The sequence below is a fragment of the Muntiacus reevesi genome, chromosome 1 (assembly GCF_963930625.1).
Source record: "Muntiacus reevesi chromosome 1, mMunRee1.1, whole genome shotgun sequence".
NCBI lineage: Eukaryota > Metazoa > Chordata > Mammalia > Artiodactyla > Cervidae > Muntiacus > Muntiacus reevesi.
Window position 1 is genome coordinate 142,737,682 of NC_089249.1, and position 22,093 is coordinate 142,759,774.

The window sequence follows — 22,093 nt, forward strand, 5'->3', positions numbered from 1 at the left end:
GTAGGGTTTGTGAGTTGTGTGCTCGCTGGAGAATGTTTATGCAGGTGGCAGACTCAGGCCAATTTTCTGTCACTGTAGCAAGCTCTCAGGTAGCAAGGTGGTGAGGGTGGAGGCCTGCTTTCCTGTCTGCCTCTAACAGTTGGAGGCCACTTCTATTTACCAAAAACAATTCGGCAATTGTAACTGACCATAGACCAGAAGGGAAAGGGAGGGGAGAACTCTGACCGAGTGTTTCTCTTTTGTGTGTATGAATCCAGTGGAGAGTCGGTTAAAACACAGGATGCTGGGCCCCACCCCAGAGATTCTAATTCAGTTGGTCCAGGGCAGGGCGCACTTCAGAATTCTCTCCCAGGTGATGCAGCTGATGCCTGTCCGTGGGTAAACTTTGGGCAGCATTGCAGGAGAGCCTGGGCTCGGCATTCCTCTCCTGGGAGAGCAGAAGAGATGGTCATGGAGTGAGGGGTACCCACCACTCAACTCCAGAAACTTGTTTTATTTTTCTAGAAACTTCAGGATAACTGTGTGAAAACGGGTTCCCACAGGTCTCACACCCTGAAGGATGGGATTCACCTGTTTTGAAAGGTTGAAAATAGAAATTTTCTGCCTGACATCATATTGGTCAGGGTTTTCCAGAGAAATAGAACCAGTAGGCTGTGTGTGTGTGTGTGCATAAAAGATTTATTATAAGGAGCTGGTTCATGCAATTATGGATATCAGGCTCACAGTCCAGGAGAGTCAGTGGTACAGATGGACTCTGAAGGCTGCAGGAGAATTTCCTGCTCAGAGAGGCAAGACCTTTTGTTCTATTCAAGCCTTCAACTGATTGGATGAGGCCCACCCATGTTACAGAAGGCAGTGTGCTAACTCAAAGTCTACTGATTTAAATGTTCCCTGGCGGCTCAGCAGCAAAGAATCTACCTGTAATGCAGGAGACATGGGTTCATCCCCTGGGTTAAGAATATCCCCTGGAAAAGGGAACGGGCAACTCACTTAAGTATTCTGGCCTGGGAAATTCCATGGACAGAGGAACCAATTTTGAGGTGGCCACAATTTCTAAAATCTGATTCTAGAAGGAGGATCAAAAAAACATATTTCCTCCTATATTAACTTTGCCAGCACAGGCCTTGAAACTTGACAGCAGCATCTCAGGGACCCAAGATCAAAACAGCTTCTTCCTCCTTAAAGTGACTGGAAATGGAAGCGCCGCTCAGAATGGGTGGAGGTTAGGGACTCACACACACACGTCTTCCAAATTTCAGTTTATCTTGGTGTTATGCAGACAGTGAAATGTTTCTTTTTTTCATCTTCACTTAAATATAGAGAATCTGAAGTTTGAGAGTCAAGCTGTCAAAAATTTAACATTTGCACGAGGCTGACATAAAACTGGAACTATTACCTAAATTTAAAATTGTGTGTTCAAAAAAGTCTCACTATTCTGGTTGACTTTAATAGGAAAATAGGAGTATAAATAAAGTATAAAATTGGGGAGGGGAATTGGGGACAGAAAGTTTCCACTTCTTATAAAGTTTGAAATCCAGCGCTGTAAGGAACAGTGATGTGGCTCCATCTCCTAAAAAAGATGGTGGGAATCCCAATCCTTATCAAATGTGCTTCTGAAGAGAGATCTACCTAGATCACCTGGGCATGGGTGGGAGAAGCAACCCAAGGACTGAGTCAAATGGACTGTTGATTCTAGAAACTGGGAGAAGCCAAGGGGGCCTACAGGGAGAGCACATCTTTAAGTGCAAAAGATTACAGAAGATTGAATCATCATACTTTGAGAAATCGATTCTTATTAACATCTTAAATCCTTTTGATTAGGTCAAGGATACAGGACTTTTGACTCTGCCCATGAATTAAATCCTACGGAAATTGCCCATCTGCTGTAGTAACAACTAGAAGAGTGGACATTAACACATGAAACAACAGTTTTCAGACACTGGACAACAGGCTGCACTGGATTTTAATGCCAAATAGAAGGGAAACAAGGGAAGGGCTGCAAGTGCCCCAGCTGACAGCCTGGAGGCAATACTAAGGGGAACCAAAGACTCCATGAGTAGCAGAGAGAGATCAAAGCTCAGGGAGGCCAGGGTGGGTGAGCTGCAAGGTAGAGAGCTGTTAGGAGGGAGTTGCATGGAAGGCCAGAGAGCCCTGCAAAGGGGCCCTTGAAGCCTTGGTTGGAATATGAATCTGCACATGCTCAAGGCCAGGAAAGAACCACGTGGAGCTCAGACAGGGTGCTGGATAGTTTCAATCTGTCACAGTGGAAAGAACTCATAGTGTACAGGCATTGAGTAGACATTTTAGAATAATGCCTTAATAGTGGAACAAAATGAGCCCTAACAGTTGCATTAGACCTCCCTAAGAAAGCCTAAAAACAAGACTTAAAAGGATCAAACTAATCATGAGTTAACATAATTGCACAACAGCACAGTCCCCTGCTGTTTCAAGGAAATCAATGGAATCCATCCACAGCAACGTAGATTTTACAATACTTGGCATCCAATAAAAAATTACCAGACATGCCAAGAAGCCAAAATCATTGACTCAATGGACATCAGTTTGGGTAAACTCTGGGAGCTGGTGATGGACAGGGAGGCCTGGCATGCTGCAGTTCATGGGGTTGCAGAGTCGGACACGACTGAGTGACTAAACTGAACGGAACTGAAGCCAAAAGAAAAGACCCTTTCATAATCAGGAAAGCTGATTCAATCAATAGAAAGAGCTCCGGGTATAGCAAAGACGGAATACTATAGTAGATAAAGCTCTTAATTACTATAGTCTCAAAGTATATTCACATATATAAAGCAGGGGCAAAGTACAGTCTATGGGCCAGATTTGGCTTATTTTCCGTGTGTGTAAATAAAGCTTTATTAGAACACAGCCAACTTGTTAATTTATGTATTGTCCACTGCTGCTTCCATGCTATAATGGCAAAGTTGGGTAGTTATTTACTTACTACTTTTGGCTGTGCTGGGTCTTCATTGCTGCACAAGGGCCTTGTCCAGTTGCAGAGAGGGGGTGCTACTCTTAGTTGGGGTGCCCAGGTGTTTTATTGTGGGAGCTTCTCTTGTTGCGGAGCGTGGGCTCGGTAGTCGTGGCACAGAGGTTTAGTTGCCCCACAGCGTGTGGGATCTTCCCAGACCAGGGAGTGAAGTCCACGTCCCCTGCATTGGCAGGCAGATTCTTAACCACTGGACCACGAGGGAAGTACTCAAAGTTGAGTAGTTATGACAAAGGCTGCAAAGGCCTGAAAAACCTAAAATATCAATATTACCTGGTTCTTCACATCAAGTTTGCTGACTTCTGATGTAGAGGAAAACATGAACATAAGGAGGGAAATGGAAGATGTTTTACAAGGCCCAAATAAAACATCTTAAGATGGGACATACAAAATTTGAAAAGTATACCAGATGAAATTAACATGAAGGTGATTGGGACTTAGTCCCTGTTTTCAAAGAAGTTTGTCATCTGATGGGGGAGGCTAACTTCTTTGACAACAGATGGGTGTGAAGCAAAGGAAGAGAGGGAATGTGGCTAGGTTAGTAAAACAATAGTTTACAACTCTAAATTATTGAAATGAAGGTATATACCAGGTTAAAATTCCTTGCAGAGGGCTGATGGTAATTGAAGTGTCTTGCCTGGTTTTGGAGGTGGGCAACAGGCATATGAAGTTGGTATTACTCCCCATCCCAGGTATATTCCAGTGGCATGGCTGAGGCTGGAAGCTTTAGTTTCAGCATTTTGATAACACAAGTTCTAGTTACTTAAGGTCACACCATTATAATCAGTTAAACATTCTGCTATCTAATTTTGGGCAACAATTCAGAGCTAAGTCACCTTCAGAAATTTTTTTTCCCCAAATGTCATTAATGATGGAAACCACTAATTTCCATGTGTCAAATTTCAGACCACCTCCATAAATAGTATAAGAGGCTTATTGTTAGTATTTTTGTAGTACTTACTATGGGCTTCCCCGGTGGCTCAGACAGTAAAGAATCTGCCTATAGTGCAGGAGACCTGGGTTCATTCCCTGGATTGGGACGATCCCCTGGAGAAGGGAAGGGCTACCCACTCCAGGCACTAGACTTAAGAGCTCTACCTGAATTTGGCTCACTGTAGTTCTGAGAATTCAGTCCATTCTCCCTTTCTAATTAAAGACACTAACTTAGACAAGATCACATGACTACTAAGTCAAGATTTAAACTCAGGCAGTGTGATGCTGAGACTCACTTTCTGGACTGCTGTATTCTCTCCTTTGTAAAGCATCTCTTCTAATGCCTGATAACACACTGGCAATTAATATGAGACAGCTATTAATGGATCCTATATTTTAATAGGACACTGGAAAAGTTTGTAAAAAGTTGATCCTTTCTCTATTAGGGAACAAAAGAGCTGATAAAAACACAAAATTAGATGCAGAAATTTAAACATTTTCATATACAATTAAACTCCAATTACTCCTTGGCAACTATATTTATTTAGCATTTTTGGAAACATCTCATACATAAACATTCAGGAGTTTTATCTTTCCTGGTTTACTTCCCTTTCATGCTATTTCTAAATAGTGATATCATTACTACACTTAAATGGCCCAGATGATGAGGCTATAACAATATATGTGGCTATGAGAGAACTACTCCTTTCACAAATCCACATCTTCATATTCCCTTAGCTTGCTGGTAAGTTCTGATTAAAGAAAAAAAAAAGATTTTAGGAAGGCAGTTATTTACTAGTCACGCAAGCAGAGACAGAATCAGTTGTGAGAAGCACTAGTTATATCAATTTACTGCAAGGAGCATCAAGCACCACAATTCCTTTATCAAGAGACTTTTAGTAGCATGTCCTAAAAGGGGAATGGGTAAAGAAACACAACAATGATATATTACTTAAAAATGTCTATTTAATGGTCATTCCATCAAAATCAAGCAGAATCACATTTCAAAAGTATATATATATATATATTTTAAGGTGCATTTTCAAGTTTTATTTGGGCTTTATTTCTTCTTAGCTGCTTGAGGTGTTCTTGCAGATACAATTAACATAGGACATTCTGAGGCTGATAGGTTCTCATGCACTGAAAGACAATTTCTAACAACACTGCGTGTGTTGGAATACGATAAAAATTTCAAAAGCCATGTGTAATTTCAGAAAACTTAATACTAGTCATGAAAGACATTTTCAACATAAAATTTAGGCACTCTATACTTTGGAATAGCCACAAAATATTCCAACAAGAGTTAATGCACTTTGTGATTACCTCTACTAAAAGATAATTCTCAATTAAAAATCTATATTATTAAATAACATTTAAATTAGAGCCCATTATATTTTGATCATTATTGTGAACCATTTGCAGCATTGTTTTCATCAAATAACACCACACTACTTCTATTACTCATCCTGGTACTCATCTTTTGTGGTGCATTTTTTACAGAAGAACCTATAACATTCACAGATAAGCATCTCCCCCCTTTTCCTGCTAACACCTGAAAAAGAAGGCCCTAACCAACTTTAAAAGCATTTTTGTATTTTCTGCTGTAGTTACTTTCTTAGCATGCACGCTGCAGCACATGCGAGGCTCCCTGAAGACCACAAAACATTCAGCAAGGAGCCATGACTGATTCCAAGACTCAGTTCATTTGCTCAGTCACTCTGTGGCTAAGTGCATTGCTCTATCTACATTCCTACTGACCGTGCTGCTACACTGCCAGCTATGGAGCCAAGGAGAGGGATACTGAAATTTGTCACTCCACTTTGCACAATGCCAAGGCTGTCCAGAACTGGGTTTACTTTGGTAAAAACTTCCTGATCTCTGCAGTGGTTCTGGGACTTCCACCACCTCATCTGAAGCCTGAGGGGCAGGAATGATGCCTGCCCACTGAGATGCCATTAACTCCAGATGAACTTCCCAGACGTGAGCATAACTTAGCATTGTTAGAATTCAGAACATGGATGCTAACTGTTTCTGCTGAGAAGAAGGTACATTTGCTCAGTGGTATGCAATTATGTAGCTAAGAAAACAATTAGAAAGCTGTTCAAAATTTTTAGATTACAGTCTGCAAATTGGCTCATCATAATCACCAATGACTAACTTATAAAGATCTATCCAGAGAAATGAATTCGAGACTTATTTGACGATAAGTCGTACAGAAAAGAGCACAGTAATTTCCCACAGGAGAATTTGCTTTTTCATCATGGGGATCACTGCTAAGTTAATTACACTGCTAATGTTTTCTGGCGTATTTGAAGAGACAATTAGCATACATAAATCAGGAGTGAGATGACAAGTTGCTTAACATTTGTTTCTGTTCATCGGATGTGATCTGGTTGCTGCTCAGCCTCCATATGAGTCAGGATGGGGAGAGAAGGCCATAAGGAACGAGAGGTTGTTAACTTCCGTTTAAGCAAATATAATCAGAACCATTACTACTAGTTGATAAACACGGATGTTAAATGCAAAATGCATAAGACTCAGCTGTTGGAAATTAACCTCAGCAAGAGATGAGAGATGCTGGGAAACATTATTGTCGATATGGGAAATTCATGTGAAACCCAGGCCATCTTTCCTGAGCATAGAGGTCGGGACGGTAAGGATGGAGATGGGTTTTAGTTGAGGCTGGGTTTTATTCTTTCTCAGAAGTTGGTCTTCCTGTGAACATTCTACAACCACATCTATCTTGTGATCATGACCCAAGGCTCAGGATAGCACGGTTAAGACTACAGTCCCTCTCTGGCGTTTCAGAATGGCCACAGCTTCCTCATGTGTGACACCTTCCAGAGTCTCACCATTAACAGCTAAAATCTGATCACCTCGCTTCAATCGGCCATCATCTGCAGCTGCTCCCTACAAATAAGAAACATTCCAGTTTAACCAGGGTGAAGCAATGAATATTCAAATAATATTAATATTATAGTGTGCATATTAAAAGAAAACTTTTAAAACTACCAATTAAAATGATTTCTAGGTAATGTTTTTAAATTAAGAAAACTAAGAAAAATGTAGGATGTTATTTGACCTAAGGTTGAATAGTAATTATAATCATGCATTGTTTTCATAATATACTACTAGAAATGTCCTGACATTCACACTTTTTTTTTAATACAAGTAGACCTTATTTCAATATTCAGTACTGAATGGAATCTGAATGTCATATCATGTCAGCTTTATGAATATGTAGCATACAAAGGCAGAACTGAATCTGGTGTTAGCTTTATTGCCAACACCATCATCATACAGGGTTCCATTATATTGAAAGGTTATCAGCACTGTAGTGATCTATCAAAAGTGACTATAGCCTCTAAATGGGTGAATTGTATGGTATGTGAATTAGATCTCAATAAAACTGTCCTATATATAAATACACAGAAGTGGAGCATTTCTAAAATTTTACAATATCATATTCAAAAGTGTCAGTTTTATTTTTGATCCACCTAAACAGGTTTCTAAATGACTGCTTTCATTACATATTCAGTCATACATGGCTCTTCAGCATGGCACAAAGCAAGTGAAACTTGGGCTTTTTTTCATTCTAAAGCTGAGGATCAAAAACATCATGATATTATTAGAAATACTTCAGATGAGTAAAGAAAGAAAAGACACAGAAAATGATTCACAGGAAGCTTTCTCCATCTGCCAGGGTAATTTTGAGAATTCTTTGAAAAGTTCATGCCAAAGGAGTACTCTACATGATTTTGAATTATGGGGAAATTAATCAAGGCATGCAGGCCCCTGACCCCTGATTGACTCCTGCAGAAGCCGAGCTAAGAGGCACTGACACTCCAGGGACCTTCCCACAGTGTAGGGGTCCTGACCTGGTAGAATTACCTAGAATTTCAAAGCCATGACGAGGGCGGAATTCCAGTATAAAGGTCTCATAAAGAAAACTCAAAACCAGGATTATACTGGGGGGAAAATACCAAAAACAATTTGCTCCTTTATTCAATGTGTTTTTTTTTTCTTTTTAAGAAAGTGTGTATGGATAAATCTAACTTGATTTAAATAAATTTTACATGCTGAGATTTAAGGGCTTCAGTAAACTCAAATACCTGTGTAATTACTTTTTTAAAAAGCATGTTAAGCTCTTCAAGTGTTCATTTTCACTAGTGGAAAAAGAATGATTTTTCAACTTTCTAGGATGTGTACACTGTTTCAGGTACTGCTGTGTTTACTTGATAATTACACTGACCTGTATCTCCTCTGCTATTTAATCAGTGTGGTATCTGTAGGCTAAACAAGGGAAGGAAGAAATAAATGGCTCAGAGACTGACTTTCATCGAGCTAGGTAGGACACACGGCCTTACCCTCTTGCGGTGTCTCAGCTCAGTCACTTCTCCTTCCCTGATGCTGTAAAATGGGCTCAAACAGCTACCTTGGCCTGTTCCAAAGATTCAGTGTATGGCACAGGGTATCTGCACAATTGTGGTAGTATAATGAAATGAATGATGATCAAACTCATGTTTCTGATTTCACAGGCTTCAAAAAACTGCTCCCTTGATTTTCAGGGTTATTGGAGTCTTCAGGCCAATCTCATGTTGGTTTATGGTAAAATTAGGCTGCTGATGGGACTAAGACCAAAAGCTGGTTTTGATTTTGAAGTTTTCAAACACCTGAAAGAAAACGGAAGGCCCTGACAGCCTGTTAATCAGACTGACTAAGCCTTGCAAATCCTGTACACCCTAAGTGCCTGTGAGGTTTCCTACTTTTGGAGGGGGAAAAAAAAGACTTGGATGGGTCAAATTAATTTCTTTGTTGAGCAAGAGAACTGTTAAAAGATGCACAGGACACCAAAAAGGTCACATAATAACCCACACCCTGTGGACATCCAAAATCCAGAAAACTGAATTAGAGATAAATATTTTATAGAACATATGTTCAGTGTTTAAAAAGAAAAATAGAAAACATATAGCTATAGTTCTTAGAGCTTCAAGAGTCTTATGGGGGGAATCTTTAGCTTTGTATCAAAATCTGTTGTAGAAAGAGTTCACTTTAAAAGAACTCTTTTGCTAGCTTTTGGTTTATTGATTCTCTATAGAAAACTTTTATATTATGATATATTAGTTCAGTCTGATAAATAAAAAAAAAGAGAGTCATCAAAGGAAACCCTATCGTAGGGAATTCCCTGGTGGTCCAGTGGTTAGGACTCTACTTTCATTGTCGGAGGCTCAGGTTCAATCCCTGATTGGGGAACTAAGCTCCCACAAACTTCAAGGTGTGGCCAAAAAATCAAATTATATTTTAATTATAAAATCAATTACATTATAGTGAACTCCATGAAACTGTATGAATAATGATAATTTGCACTGGAATCTTCTTTTACTGACACTGAACTATGTAGGTTATAAGCTACTACTTGGGAACTTTTTTTTCTGTTCAGAGTTTCTCATTTCATGTGTGTCTCACTTTACCAAAAAGGTCCATTCATTCCTTAAAATATGAAACATACCAAGGATCCTCAATATTTATTAAAATGTTACTACCTATGTAGGTGCTTTCTAAATGATCACTTTCAATGAAAAGAACATTCTGTGTAAGCTTCGGTCTGTTCATTATTCACACTAATCTTGTCCCCCTTGATTTGATAGTAGTTTATTTTCAAAAATCTGCCAGCAATGCACATCCTGGTGTTCTGAGAAACAGCACCTGACCCGTTCCACAGTCTCTGCCACTGTGCAGACAGGGATAGGCGCAGACCTCTGAACTAGGCCCCAGGGCAAAAGACCTTGCAGCGAACCTGTCCTCTCTCTGGACTGCAGCCCATGTCCTCACAGGTGGGAAGTGAAGCCACTCAGTCGTGTCCGACTCTTTGCGACCCCATGGACTGTAGCCTACCAGGTTCCTCCGTCCCTGGGATTTTCCAGGCAAGAATACTGGGGCGGGTTGCCATTTCCTTCTCCAGAGACAGGTAGGAAAGGAGGGGATGATTAGAGACATTCTGGAGGGACTTTACAAAGGCAGGCAGGCAGAACTTGCTGAAAGGTGGGGGCTCACCGTGCAGCCTTTCCACTGTCCTTATCTCCAGAGCTGGCTCTTTTAAATCCAAAGTATAACAACCCCCTCAAAGAATCATGATCACAGCTACTTACAGTGTATTCTTAGGAAAAGGAGGGTCTGTAGGTGGTTTATCCACTTTGAGGATTATCAGATGGGGACAGCACTGTTATCCAGAATGTTTCTTTTTTTAAATATTAAAAAAAAAATCGATTCCTTTTTTGGCCACACCATGTGGAATATGGGATCTTAGTTCCCCAATCAGGGATTGATTCCCCTGCAGTGGAAGTGCGGAGTCTTAACCACTGAACCATCAAGGAAGTCCCAGGATGTTTCTGATCTGCCTTCCTCTCCCTTTTCATCCATCACCAGCTGTGTGTTTGGGAATAACATGCCTCCTTAACAGACAATCTTGCGAGATGGCAATAGGAGTGGAAATCTGCAGCTGCCTAACATGTTCCAAAAGTCAAAGCCAAAGGATTGAGACTTGTGTCAGATCACAGACCCAGTTAACAGGTGATAAGATCTGCACAGGTAAAAGCAAACTTGTGTGTAGGGTATAGCATAGCTTTCTAGAAAGAGAAAGAATCTATCATATCTTTTTTGAGGGCCTTTATGTCTTTAGGAAAATAAAGCACTAGGAAGCAATTTGATCAATTAGTAAACAAATGACTGTGATAAAAACATTGAAGAATAAAGTTGCAATATCAGTACTAAATACTTTTCAGAGATCTTAAAAGTTTATAATGAATTTGAACTCCAACTTTAATAATGAAATTCACACCATGACCTGTGTATCAGGTAGGATGAATTGGACTATTTAATTCCTGAAAAACACAATTATCCAGGCTTAGTCTAACACACTGGGCTGTCCTGTAAGTACTTGGCAGACTACTGGAAGAGAGAAACCACCTTTAACTAAAACATCCTGAGGTTTTGGTGATGGGCAGCCATTAATGCTGCACTGATCCCAGGCTTGTACAAAGCTTTATGCCATGGCCCTCAGCTATCTTCTTTAGTAGAAAGCTAAATCTTTGTTCTAGCCAGAACAATACTTCCAAGGCCAAAGAGCTTTTGCAGAGAGTGTGCCATGCTCCTTATACTGGTTGTTGAAAGAAGAAACTCTTTGAAATCTGTTAGCATCTACTTTTGTAAAAGGGTCCAAAGAATATTATACTTCTTGTGATTCCACTTTTATAAAAGAATTCTTCTTGCACCTGTGTGGTGCAGGAATTTTCTATAAGATGAAAATGAAACAAGCATACATGCATGCATTCAGGTGTCAAAGTGAAGTAAAGCAAAACACTTAAAAAAAAAATCTCACCTAAGTTTCATTAAAACAAAAAAAGTACAGTAAAAAGGAAAAAAATACCTTTGCAAATATAGTCTTGACATAAATTGGCAGGTCTCCATGGGGACTTCCAAAACCCCCTACAATACTAAACCCCAATCCTTCAGAGCCTTTCTCCAAAGTAATAATCTTAGGTGGAGGTGTTCTGAAAACACAATGCACGCTGTTTAATTCAAGAATAGATATTAAGAGGGAATTTCATTTTCATGGAAGAACACAGATTTGAGAGAGACTTTCATACTGCGAAACGATGAAGGTCAGTTTATCAGATCAAATTGTCAGCAGTGTAGAAACTTATTTTGAATATTATGCCAATATTCTGGATATTTTAGAGGCTTCTCTTTCATAAAACCCACTGTTTTTTTTAACTATGAAATAAAGTCATGATGCTGAAGTTGTCAAAGTACTCTTCTATTTGCTTAGGTTTTAACTTTTAAAATTACTGTTTAAAGCTGAACAGAACTGTCTTTATATCTGTGGAGAACGTGCGTGGAGGCGGAGAGGCAGGATATCACCTGAGCTTGTTGTACCCTGCAGTCTGCAGGTGGACTTCTGAACAGGTGATGTTAGCCCGAGAGTTCAGGGAATGACTGCTCTTTTTCTACCTGAATATCCTCACCACAAGTGATCCCCACTTACACGGAGAGTGGGAAATCATTCTTCAAAACCCAATTCTAATCTTCCCTGACGCCTTTGGAAGCATTCACCCCAACCTTCTCTGTGCTCCTCTGTACTTGGTCTGCATTTCCATACAGCACTTGCCATACTGGATCATCATTCCTTAACCATCCTTCTCCTCTCCCAGCCTAAAAACTCCTTAAGGCTCTGCCCTCTGAGCATTCCCAGCACCAAGCACTGTGCTTGTCACAACCTCAGGATCATGACTTTGTCAATGAGAACTAAAATCTAGAAGAGAGAAACCAAGGTGAATCAAAATGGTTAAAGAACATTTGTTTCAAATGTATCATTTAGATTGTCAAAGTTTCATCCAGTGTGGAAGTCATCTCTCTCAGAAACAACATAGCTAAAAATTAAATTACCTGTGTGGGTTCACAAGGAGTTAAGCTTAACTAACGCCAATGTAGTTGTCCAAAGGGTAAAAACCTAAAGGAGTTCCAACACCCCAGGTCCCGTTGTCTTATTTGCAGGAGGTTTGTCTGTGCATCCCGGCAGTATCACTTGTTTTGCAACAACATGCTTGTCGAGAGGCAGCACCATCTAATATAAAGGCAGCCACTCGTGCGATATTTGCAAACTCAGAGAAGTTTGCAAACCTGGGCTACGAGCAACCTCTGAATATGCTGTCTGCCTCAAACACTTCCTCTCCTCTGCCTTGCTTTTGCCTGACTTATTTTGAGCTCGATTTTCAGTTGCTTCCCATTGATACCGGTTGTTTGCTGATGCACCTACTGGTTGTTTACAGCAGGCATCTATAGTAATTTCTGAACGTCTATGCTGTATCTATTATCAACTGTTTCCAAAGACACTCCAGCTTTTTTCAATTATTGTAAAACTCAGCTTAGGCATTTAGGGCCAAGTACACTCCCTAGTTGAGTTATGTCTCTTTTCCATGGTTTCAGAGGACCCTGTGCTTACTTCTCTCTCTCATTGAACTTGGTTCTCCAGCACTTACCAACTATTTTATAACCATGGATTTATGGTTTTTTTAATTCTCTGGCAGTTCCATGAGAAGTGGGGCAATGCCTTCACCTACGTTTCTGAGTTTGAGTCCTTAGGACCCCGTGCTTGTACAGTGTCTTAGGAAGGCACTCAATAAATATCTGCTGAAATAATGACATATTATCCCCTATGGCTGGATGGTAATGATGTCATGAATATGACTCAACCTTTCATCACTTTGTGGCCTTATAAGCACTCTCAGTAATAGCCCACTGGCTAGACATGAACTTGATTCATGTCTCCTCTTTTAAACACAGCCCCCATTTCCAAGGATACTGAGGTGGGAACCTTGAAGTCCAAAGCCATTGTTTTAGAGCTAGCCCCTGGGGCCCACCAAATCCTTAGAGACCTTCGTAACTCGTAACTGTGCCTATTTACAATAGAGCCTGTTTTCTTGGGGAGAGGAGGAAACCAGCTCCACTCCTCCACTGGCAACACTACATGGAGTGTGTTTCCATTTATCTCACATTGTCAATTCATTTCATTAGTTTTAATACACTTTCATGTAGAAGACTAGTAAAAAAAAAAAAAATCCAAATGTTAACAGTGGTCAGATTGTAAGTGATCTTTAAATTCTTTTATGCAAGTGGTTCCCAGTCTTCTGGCAGCTGTGGGATCATAGCAAAGGACCCGGGGTCACAGGGCATCTTTGCAATTCCACAACACATTAAAGGATGTTACGTGAACACTATTCTTCACACAAGGGTCCTAATTTTCTTTTTTAAATAAAGGGCCACTACGGCTTGAAAGTATTATACTTTCATGTATTTGTCCATTTTAATAGCAAGCTTTTTCATAATGAAAAGAAAGTAAAATTATACTTTCATGTATTTGTCCATTTTAATAGCAAGCTTTTTCATAATGAAAAGAAAGTAAAATGAGCCTAGTTCAATATTCTTAAGAAAAGCAAACTCAAAGCTCTCATTTAAATTGATGAACAATCAAGAAAAGTTGGGAATGGCTGTGACCATTAGATCTTTCCAATAAATCACTCAGATCAGCCCCCAAACATTTAGTGAGCACCGGCTAGTGACCGGGCACTTGTGGAACTGGAGTAACCTCTGGGGCAGCATTTCTCAAAGTCTGCGTCCCCAGCTTATCTGCAGCAACATTTCCCCGGAAAACCCAATGTCGACCACCTACTCAGGCTCTCTGTGAATGGGCCAGAAGGATTAGCATTTTAAAATATGCCTTTTAGATTATTTTTATGGATATTCTAGTTTGAGAAACACTGCTTTGATGAGCAACTTTAACTGCAGTGACAGGTTTTAGCTAAAAAAATGCCAGCAAGTATGACAAGAAGAGTTAACTTCAGAACAAGATTTTAGCTTAGAAAACTGAGGGCACGTGTTTCTCTGCCTAATTAAGCAGGGTGAGCCTAGGCTATAAATCTGGGGTTTCTGGGTGGACAGGGCACATGCACAGTGGCCAGATGCAGTGTGTGCAGGCCCGATAGCAACAGTTCATGAAGAACTCACATGATGGAACAAAGCTCTGTGAGAAGTGCAGCAACCCTGGTGTTTTCTTGCAGGTTCTCTAGGAATCAGAAAATGTAATGTGCACTATCCATTCCTCTCCCTTAGGGAGCACACTCTACAGTCTGGACAAGGTCTCACTGAGCTTTGCCCACACACATAAGAGGCACTCTGCTTCAAGAATACTCACTCTGTGTCCTCCAGATGATGCTCGGCAGTGGGCGAACCAATGTGGTAGCCCGTAGACAAGTTCTCAAGCTGAGTTGCTATGGCACTTACATTGGTATCTGCTACAACCTGTTGGGGGGACGTCAGAGCAAGACAATCCATTATAAGTCAGGGGAGAATTAGAGAAATCATACTTTATTCAACCATCAGTTCTCAGTCTTACCTTATCTAACCTATTTGTAGCATTTGACACAATTGGTTATTCTTTCTCTTAAATGGTTTTCCTCATTTGGCTTCCATAATGCTACATTCACTAGTTTCCTTTCTACCTTCTGGCCATTCCGTCATAGCTCACAAAACTCTAACTCTGAGTGCCACAGATTCACTCCTGGAGCTTCTTCTCTTTCCATTTTAACAGCCTCTTAGTTATCTCAGGGGATATCATATCACCTTCAGAATTTAAATATGTAATGATAATTCCTAAATCTGTACCTTCAACACCACCTCTTACTTAACTCTAGACCTATGTATCCAATCACCAATTTGACACCCCTAGCGGGATGCCCGGCAGGTATCTCAAACTAATCTGTCCAGCCCTGAGCCACACCCCAGCCTCCATCTCTATTCCCTAGCCTTTCTTATCTCAGGTAATGCAATTTAATTCCTCCAGCCTTAGCAAATACCTTGGTGTCATCCTTGACCCCTCTTCCTTTTACAACCCATTTTCAATCCTCATGCAACTGGTCTTCCTATAAAATCATCTCTTGCTCAGAGTTTTAAAAAAGCCTCCTCACTGGCCTCTCTGCTTCAGCCCCCCACCCCCACTCAGTCCATAGCAGCTGGAATGTTTCTGTTAAAATACAGAGGATTAGTTCACTCTTCTGCTTAAAACTATCCAAAGGAAATCTGGACTCCCTTGGATAACATGCTGAAGTTCTTAGATGGTCTATGAGGCCTTCGGTAGGTGACCTGCCCAGTTATGACGCCACTTTTGTCTCCAAACATTTTCCCCTGTGTTCACTCTGCTCCTTGAACCCAGGTCTCCTGCATTGCAGGCAGTAAAGAATCCGCATGCAAGGTGGGAGACTAGGGTTCAATCTCTGGATTGGGAAGATTCCCTGGAGAAGGAAAAGGCTACCCACTCCAGTATTCTGGCCTGGAGAACTTCATGGACTATAAGTCCATGGGATCACAAAGAGTCGGACATGACTGAGCGACTTTCACTTTCACTCTGCTCCAGCTGGGCCTCCTGGTTTTTCCTCTAACATGCCAGAGGCATCTCCACCTTGGTGCTTTGCAACTGATGTGCATTTTGCCTGGAATTTTTGCATCCAGTACGTGCATGGCTAGCTCCTTCACTTCTCTCAGGTCTTTAAAATCACCTTCTTTGGCCACCCTAACTAAAATTCCCACACCAATATCCCAGCCCAACATTTTGTGTTGTTTAAAAAGAAACAATGGGCCTCAAGCACAGAAACAGATGCACAGATCAATGGAACAGAAGAGAGAGACCAGAAAACAACCTACACACTTATGGCCAATTAATATATGACAAAGGAGGCAAAACTATGCAATGGGGAAGAGAGTATCTTTAACAGTGGTGTTGGAAAGACCAGACAAGGACGTGTAAAAGAATGAAATTGGATTTTTTTTTTTCATACCACATACAAACATAAATTCAGAATGGATTAAAACCTAAATGCAAAATTGGAAACTGTAAAACTTCTAGAAGAAAACATAAGCAATACACTCTTTAATAAAAATCTTAACAATAATTTTTTGAATCTGTCTCATTAGGAAAGGGAAACAAAAGCAGAAATAAACAATGGGAAGTAATTAAATTAAAAAGATTTTGCACAAAGAAGGAAACCATCAACAAAATGAAAAGACAAACTACTGAATGGGAAAAGATATTTGCAAATGACATGTCTTATAAGTGGTTAATATCCAAAACATATAAAGAGCTCATACAACTCAATGTATATATATATATATATATATATATATATATTTAAAAAATGAACCACCTGGTTAAAAATAGTCAGAAGATCTAAACAAACATTGTTCCAAAGAAGACATATAGATGGCGAAAGGGCCCATGAAAAGATGCTCAACATCACTAATCATCAGAGAAAAGAAAACCAAAACCACAGAGATAGCACTTTACACCTGTCAGAATGTCTATTGTCAAATTGAAAGTGAAGGTGCTCAGTCACGTCCGACTCTTTGTGACCCCATGAAGCCTACCAGGCTTCTCCGTCCATGGGATTTTCCAGGCAAGAGTACCGGAGTGGGTTGCCATTTCCTTCTCCAGGGGCTCTTCCTGACCCAGGGATCAAACCCCGGTTTCCTGCATTACAGGCAGACGCTTTACCCTCTGAACCACCAGGGAAGCCCAAAGACCACAAATAATAAATTGGCAAGACTAGGGAGAAAAGGGAACCCTAGTACACTGTTGGTTGGAATGGAAATTGACACTGCTGTAATGGAAAACAGTACAGAGCAATGTAAGTGTCCATCAACAGATGAACAGATAAGGACTTCCTTGATGGTCCAGTGGCTAAGACGCTGTGATTCCAAAGCAGGGGTTCCATCCTTGGCTGGGGAACTAGATCCTATTAAAGATCCCATATGCTGAAACAAGGATAGAAGATTCTGTGTGCTGCGACTAAGACCCAGCACAGCCAAATAAATAAATAAAAATAAATATTTAAAAAACTTAATTTTATTTTAAAACAAAAGAATCCTTGACTTAAAAAAAAAAACCAAAAAACACACGAATGGACAAAGAAGATGGACACAATAAAATACTATTCAGTCATAAAAAATTTGCAATTTTTGCAAAACTTTGCATCCACATGAATGGACCTAGAGGATATTATGCTTAGTAAAGTAAGTCAGGGAAAAATACTTACTGTTATGTTTTCACTTATACATAGGAACTAAAAAATAAATGAATGGATATAACAAAACATAAACAGACTCACTGATACAGAGAACTAGATTATCAATGGGGGGATGGGAAGGGGGGAGGTACGAGAAAGGGGAAAGGGATTAAGTACAAACTCCTGGGTATAAGATAAATAAAATACAAGGATGTCATATACAGCACAAGGAATATAGCCAATATTATATGATGACTTTAAATGGAGTATATGTTGTACACCCGAAGCTAATACTAAGACATTGTAAATCAACTATATTTCAATTAAGAAAATTAATTAAAACAAAAGAGGAGAGAATAAGATGGCAGAGGAGTAGGTGGATGTGGAGTACATCTCTCTTCATGGATACATCAGGAATACATCTTCAGACACAGAAATGCATGTAGAACACCAGCTGAGAGCGGACAGGAGTACCTGACCAGTGGAAAAGAATATACAGAACCACGCAAAACTCAGTAGGATGAAGGAACTAGGGGGAAAAACAGGAGTGTTAGTAGGACTGGACCTGCCCTCAGTGGGTGGGGGAACTGAAGCAGGGGTCTGATCCCTACAGCAGGGCAATTGTCTGAGTCAGAGGAGAAACATTTAAGGCTGAGAGTGAAACAGCTGATCTGTGGGGGCCTAAATGGAATGAGAATCAGACAGTCCTTGCCGCAGCCATACATATGCCGGGCAGGAATGCAGGTCTCTTGGAAGGGGCAGAGGCTAGGAGCTGGAGTTTCAGGACTGTCGAGCAATCCCAGTTCAAGGGCTGCTGTTGACTGCGGAGAGATGGATCGAGGGGATGTGAGGGAGGAGATCGTGGTGGGAAATGCCTGTGGAGGAAAGTCAGGCAGTCACGGAAGCAAGGCGATACTGCTGAGTCACGTGTAGGGGTGGAGCCATCATCACAGCCTCCCTCTCCCCACACGCCACCAAAGAGAGCTGAACAATAGAGAGGCTGGCCCATCAAACGCCTGAGGCACTGAACTACAGAGGAGGGCCCCACCCAGAGTGCCCCTGATGTGCCGATCTACAGAGAAGGACCCCAGCCAAGGGAGCCCTCTAAGTGCCGGAATGGGTGGAGCTACGGAGAAAGACTGGCCAAAGAGGCCTCCTGACAGCCAGCTACAAGAGGCTCGAAAGAAGACTCTGACAGGGCCAGAAGTCCTGCCCTGGAGGCGCTCTGTGTCCCTGAACACCTGGTGCCGCCAGGGTCCCCGCAAGCCAAGCAACTGCGCCACCTTCACGCTCAACTCTCACTGGGGCAGGGCTGCCACAGGCAAAAAAAAAAAAAAAAAAAAAGAAAGCCTTGTGTTTATGCGCTCAGGGTCCCTTAGGTCCTGTCAGACTCTGTGACCCTGTAGCCTGTAGCCTGCCAGGCTTCTCTGTCAGAGAGGGGCTTCTCCAGGCAGGAACACTGAAGCGTATTGGCCAATACTGGTTGCCACACCCTTCTAGAGCCCTGTATTTCCTGCTGCCCTAGCTGCCAACTCCTCTCAGTACCTGGTGCTGCCAGAACCCCTGTGACCCAAGCAGCTGCACCACCTCCACATCTGGCCCTCACAGGGGCAAACCCAAGCCCTCCAGGGCAGCCTCAGGAGCAAAGCTCAGTGAACGACCCACATGCAGAGGTGGAAATAAAACCACAGTTGAAACCCAGGGGCAATGCGGTTAAGGAAGAAGACCCAAAGTCTTCCCACCAGCTGTACAACCTGCAGATTAAATCCACACATCAACTAAATAGATTCTGTATCCATGGAATATATAAAAGGCCATTGAGAGCTCGCACAAAAGAAAACACACTAGCTCTGATAGCTGTGGACACTGGAGGCAAGAACACACAGGAGCAGGACCAGATTAGAATCTGAGCTGCCCCATAGCAGGTCCGGAGATCAGCGCAGTGTTGGAGGGCATCCTGGGGAGGTGAGGTGGACTGTGACTCCCAGCAAGAGAAAGGACTCCTACAGCAGTGACTCAAGAAAAACATCTATTATTCTTATTTTTTGTCTTGTTCTGTAGACTCTTTTGGACCCCCCCCCCTTTTCTGCCCATCTCTGTTGTAGTTGTCAATTTTATTGGCACTAAGAAATCCAATTAAGATTTTGAGCTTTTTTTTGTTTTCTTTTACCTCAGTCACATTTTTTATTGTTGTTATAAACCTTTGCCTCTACGATGGGCTTTTGCAGTTCTGTGGAGTTTTCCTCCTTTTTTTTTTTTTTTCTCTTTTTTTAATTTTAGTTTTTTAAACCTATTATTACTTTTTCTACATTTATTCTTTGTTTGCTTTTCCTACTATTCTTTCCCCCTTGCAGTTAATCTTTAACGTATATAAATCTTTATCTACCTCTATTCAACTTTGCATATCTATTCTTGCTTTTCTTTCTCTCCTTTCCTCTCAACAAATTTGTTAGTTTTATTTTCATTGCTTTATTCCCCAGTTGGCACCTTTTTTCCAGATTGTGCTTTAATTAGTTTTGTTCTGGTAGATATAATTTTTGGTTTCCCTTGTTTGCTGGGTCAATCTATTGTACCTAATTTCTGTTGGACTGTTTTGATTTTGCTTATGGATGTGTATGTATATGTGTATATTCAATCACACTTTCTACTGTTGTTATAAACCTCTGCCTCTACACTGGGCTTTTGCAGTTCTGTGGAGTTTTCCTTTTTATCCCCTTTTTTTCTTTCTTCTTCCATTTTTTTCTCTTTTTTATAGTTTTAATTTTTTTAAACCTATTATATTTTGTCTTCACTTGCCTTTCCTACTGTTCTTTTCCCCGTGCAATTAATCTTTAATGTATATAAATCTTCTTCATCTACCTCTATTTAACTTTGTATATCTATTTTTTCTTTCTTTTCTTTCTTTCCTTTCCACTCAACATATTTGTTAGTTTTATTTTCATTACTTTATTCCCCACTTGGCACCTTGCTTTAGTTTTGTTTTCCAGTTTGTGCTTAACTTAGTTTTGCTCTTAACTGGTAAATATAATTTTTGATTTCCTTTGTTTGCCAGGTCAATCTACTGCTTTATTTTTGTTGGACTGTTTTCACTTTGCTCATTGGTGTATATGTATATGCATATATTCCATTATTTTAATTATTATTTGCTTGATTTTCTAACTGCCATTTGCTTGGGTTCATCTTTGGCTTCCCATTTTCAGATATTTGTTTTACTCTCCCTTAATGCCATAACAAACCACTTGTGGAATCTTCATTCCTGACCAGAGATCAAACCCTGAGCCTTTGGAGATTCCAAGACCCTAGACTTCAGAGAACTAACCCTAGGGAAATATCAAATAGTGAGAACTCACACAAAGGAAACCACTTGCATAAAGACCTGGCATCACCCAACCACCAGTAGCACCCTATGCAGTATGCCTCATCTAAACAACAAACAAAACAAAAATACAAACCCAATCACCAGCAGACAGGAATACTACCTCACTCAGCCTTGCACATCAGAGGAAAAACAAACAAACAAACAAACAAAAACTCAGCACAAATCTCACCCTATATGAAGGTTGCACAAACCACTGGACCAACCTTAGGAGGACAGAAACCAAAAGGAAGAAAGAATTCAACCTTTTTCAAGGGAAGAATTCAACTTTCCTTGAAGCCTGGGAAAAGGAAACCTCACACACAATAACTTAAAAAAAAAAGAAAAGTCAGAGAAATACTGCACAAATGAAGGAATGAACTGGAAACAGAGGTTCAAATAAATGAAGAGGAAATAGGAAAACTACCTGAAAAATAATTCAGAATAATGATAGTAAAGATGATCAAAAACCTTGAAAACAAAAGTGGAGAAAATGTAAGAATCAATTAACAAAGACCTAGAAGAATTAAAGAGTAAATGTACAGAGACAAACAACACAACTACTGAAATTAAAACACTCTAGAAGGAATCAATAGCAGAATATCTGAAGCAGAACAAATCAGTGAGCTGGGAGATAAAATGGTGGAAATAACTTCTGAAGAGCAAAATAAAGTAAAAAGAATGAAAAGAGCTGAGGATCGTCTCAGAGCCCTCTGGGACCATATCAAATGCACCAACATTCAAATTATAGGGGTCCCAGAAGAAGAAGAGAAAAAAAGGGTATGAGAAAATTTTTGAAGATTAAAGTTGAAAATTTCCCCATTGTGGAAAAGGAAATAGCCAATCAAGTCCAAGAGGCACAAAGAGTCCCATACAGGATAAACCCAAGGAGAAACACGCCAAGACACATACTAATTAAACTAACAAAGACTAAACACAAAGAAAGAATGTTAAAAGCAGCAAGGGAAAAGCAACAAGTAACATACAAGGGAAACCCCATATGCTTAACAGCTGATCTTTCAGCAGAAACTCTGCAGGCCAGAAGGGAAAGGCAGGATATATTTAAAGTACTGAAAGGGAAAACTCCACAACCAAGATTACTGTACCCAGCAAGGATCTCATTCAAAATTGATGGAGAAATAAGAAGCTTTTCAGACAAGCAAAAGTTAAGAGAATTCAATACCACCA

The 22,093-nt window shown here is 40.5% G+C and overlaps 1 protein-coding gene across 6 annotated transcripts in view; it reads right to left on the reverse strand.

Annotated features, from left to right (window-relative positions):
* Positions 1-4,883: 4,883 nt before the first annotated feature.
* The window catches only part of PATJ (PATJ crumbs cell polarity complex component), a 358,862-nt gene continuing 341,652 nt past the window's right edge, over positions 4,884-22,093 (reverse strand). For 4 of the 6 annotated variants that reach the window (XM_065911864.1, XM_065911863.1, XM_065911861.1 and 1 more), the window contains 3 exons: positions 14,688-14,794; positions 11,364-11,487; positions 4,884-6,847 (listed from right to left, as the gene is read on the reverse strand). In XM_065911864.1, the coding sequence (XP_065767936.1) occupies positions 6,701-6,847; positions 11,364-11,487; positions 14,688-14,794 (378 nt within the window). In that variant the 3' untranslated portion in view covers positions 4,884-6,700. The remainder of the gene's footprint in view (positions 6,848-11,363; positions 11,488-14,687; positions 14,795-22,093) is intronic. The other 2 variants (XM_065911866.1, XM_065911865.1) reach the window with 1 other exon arrangement.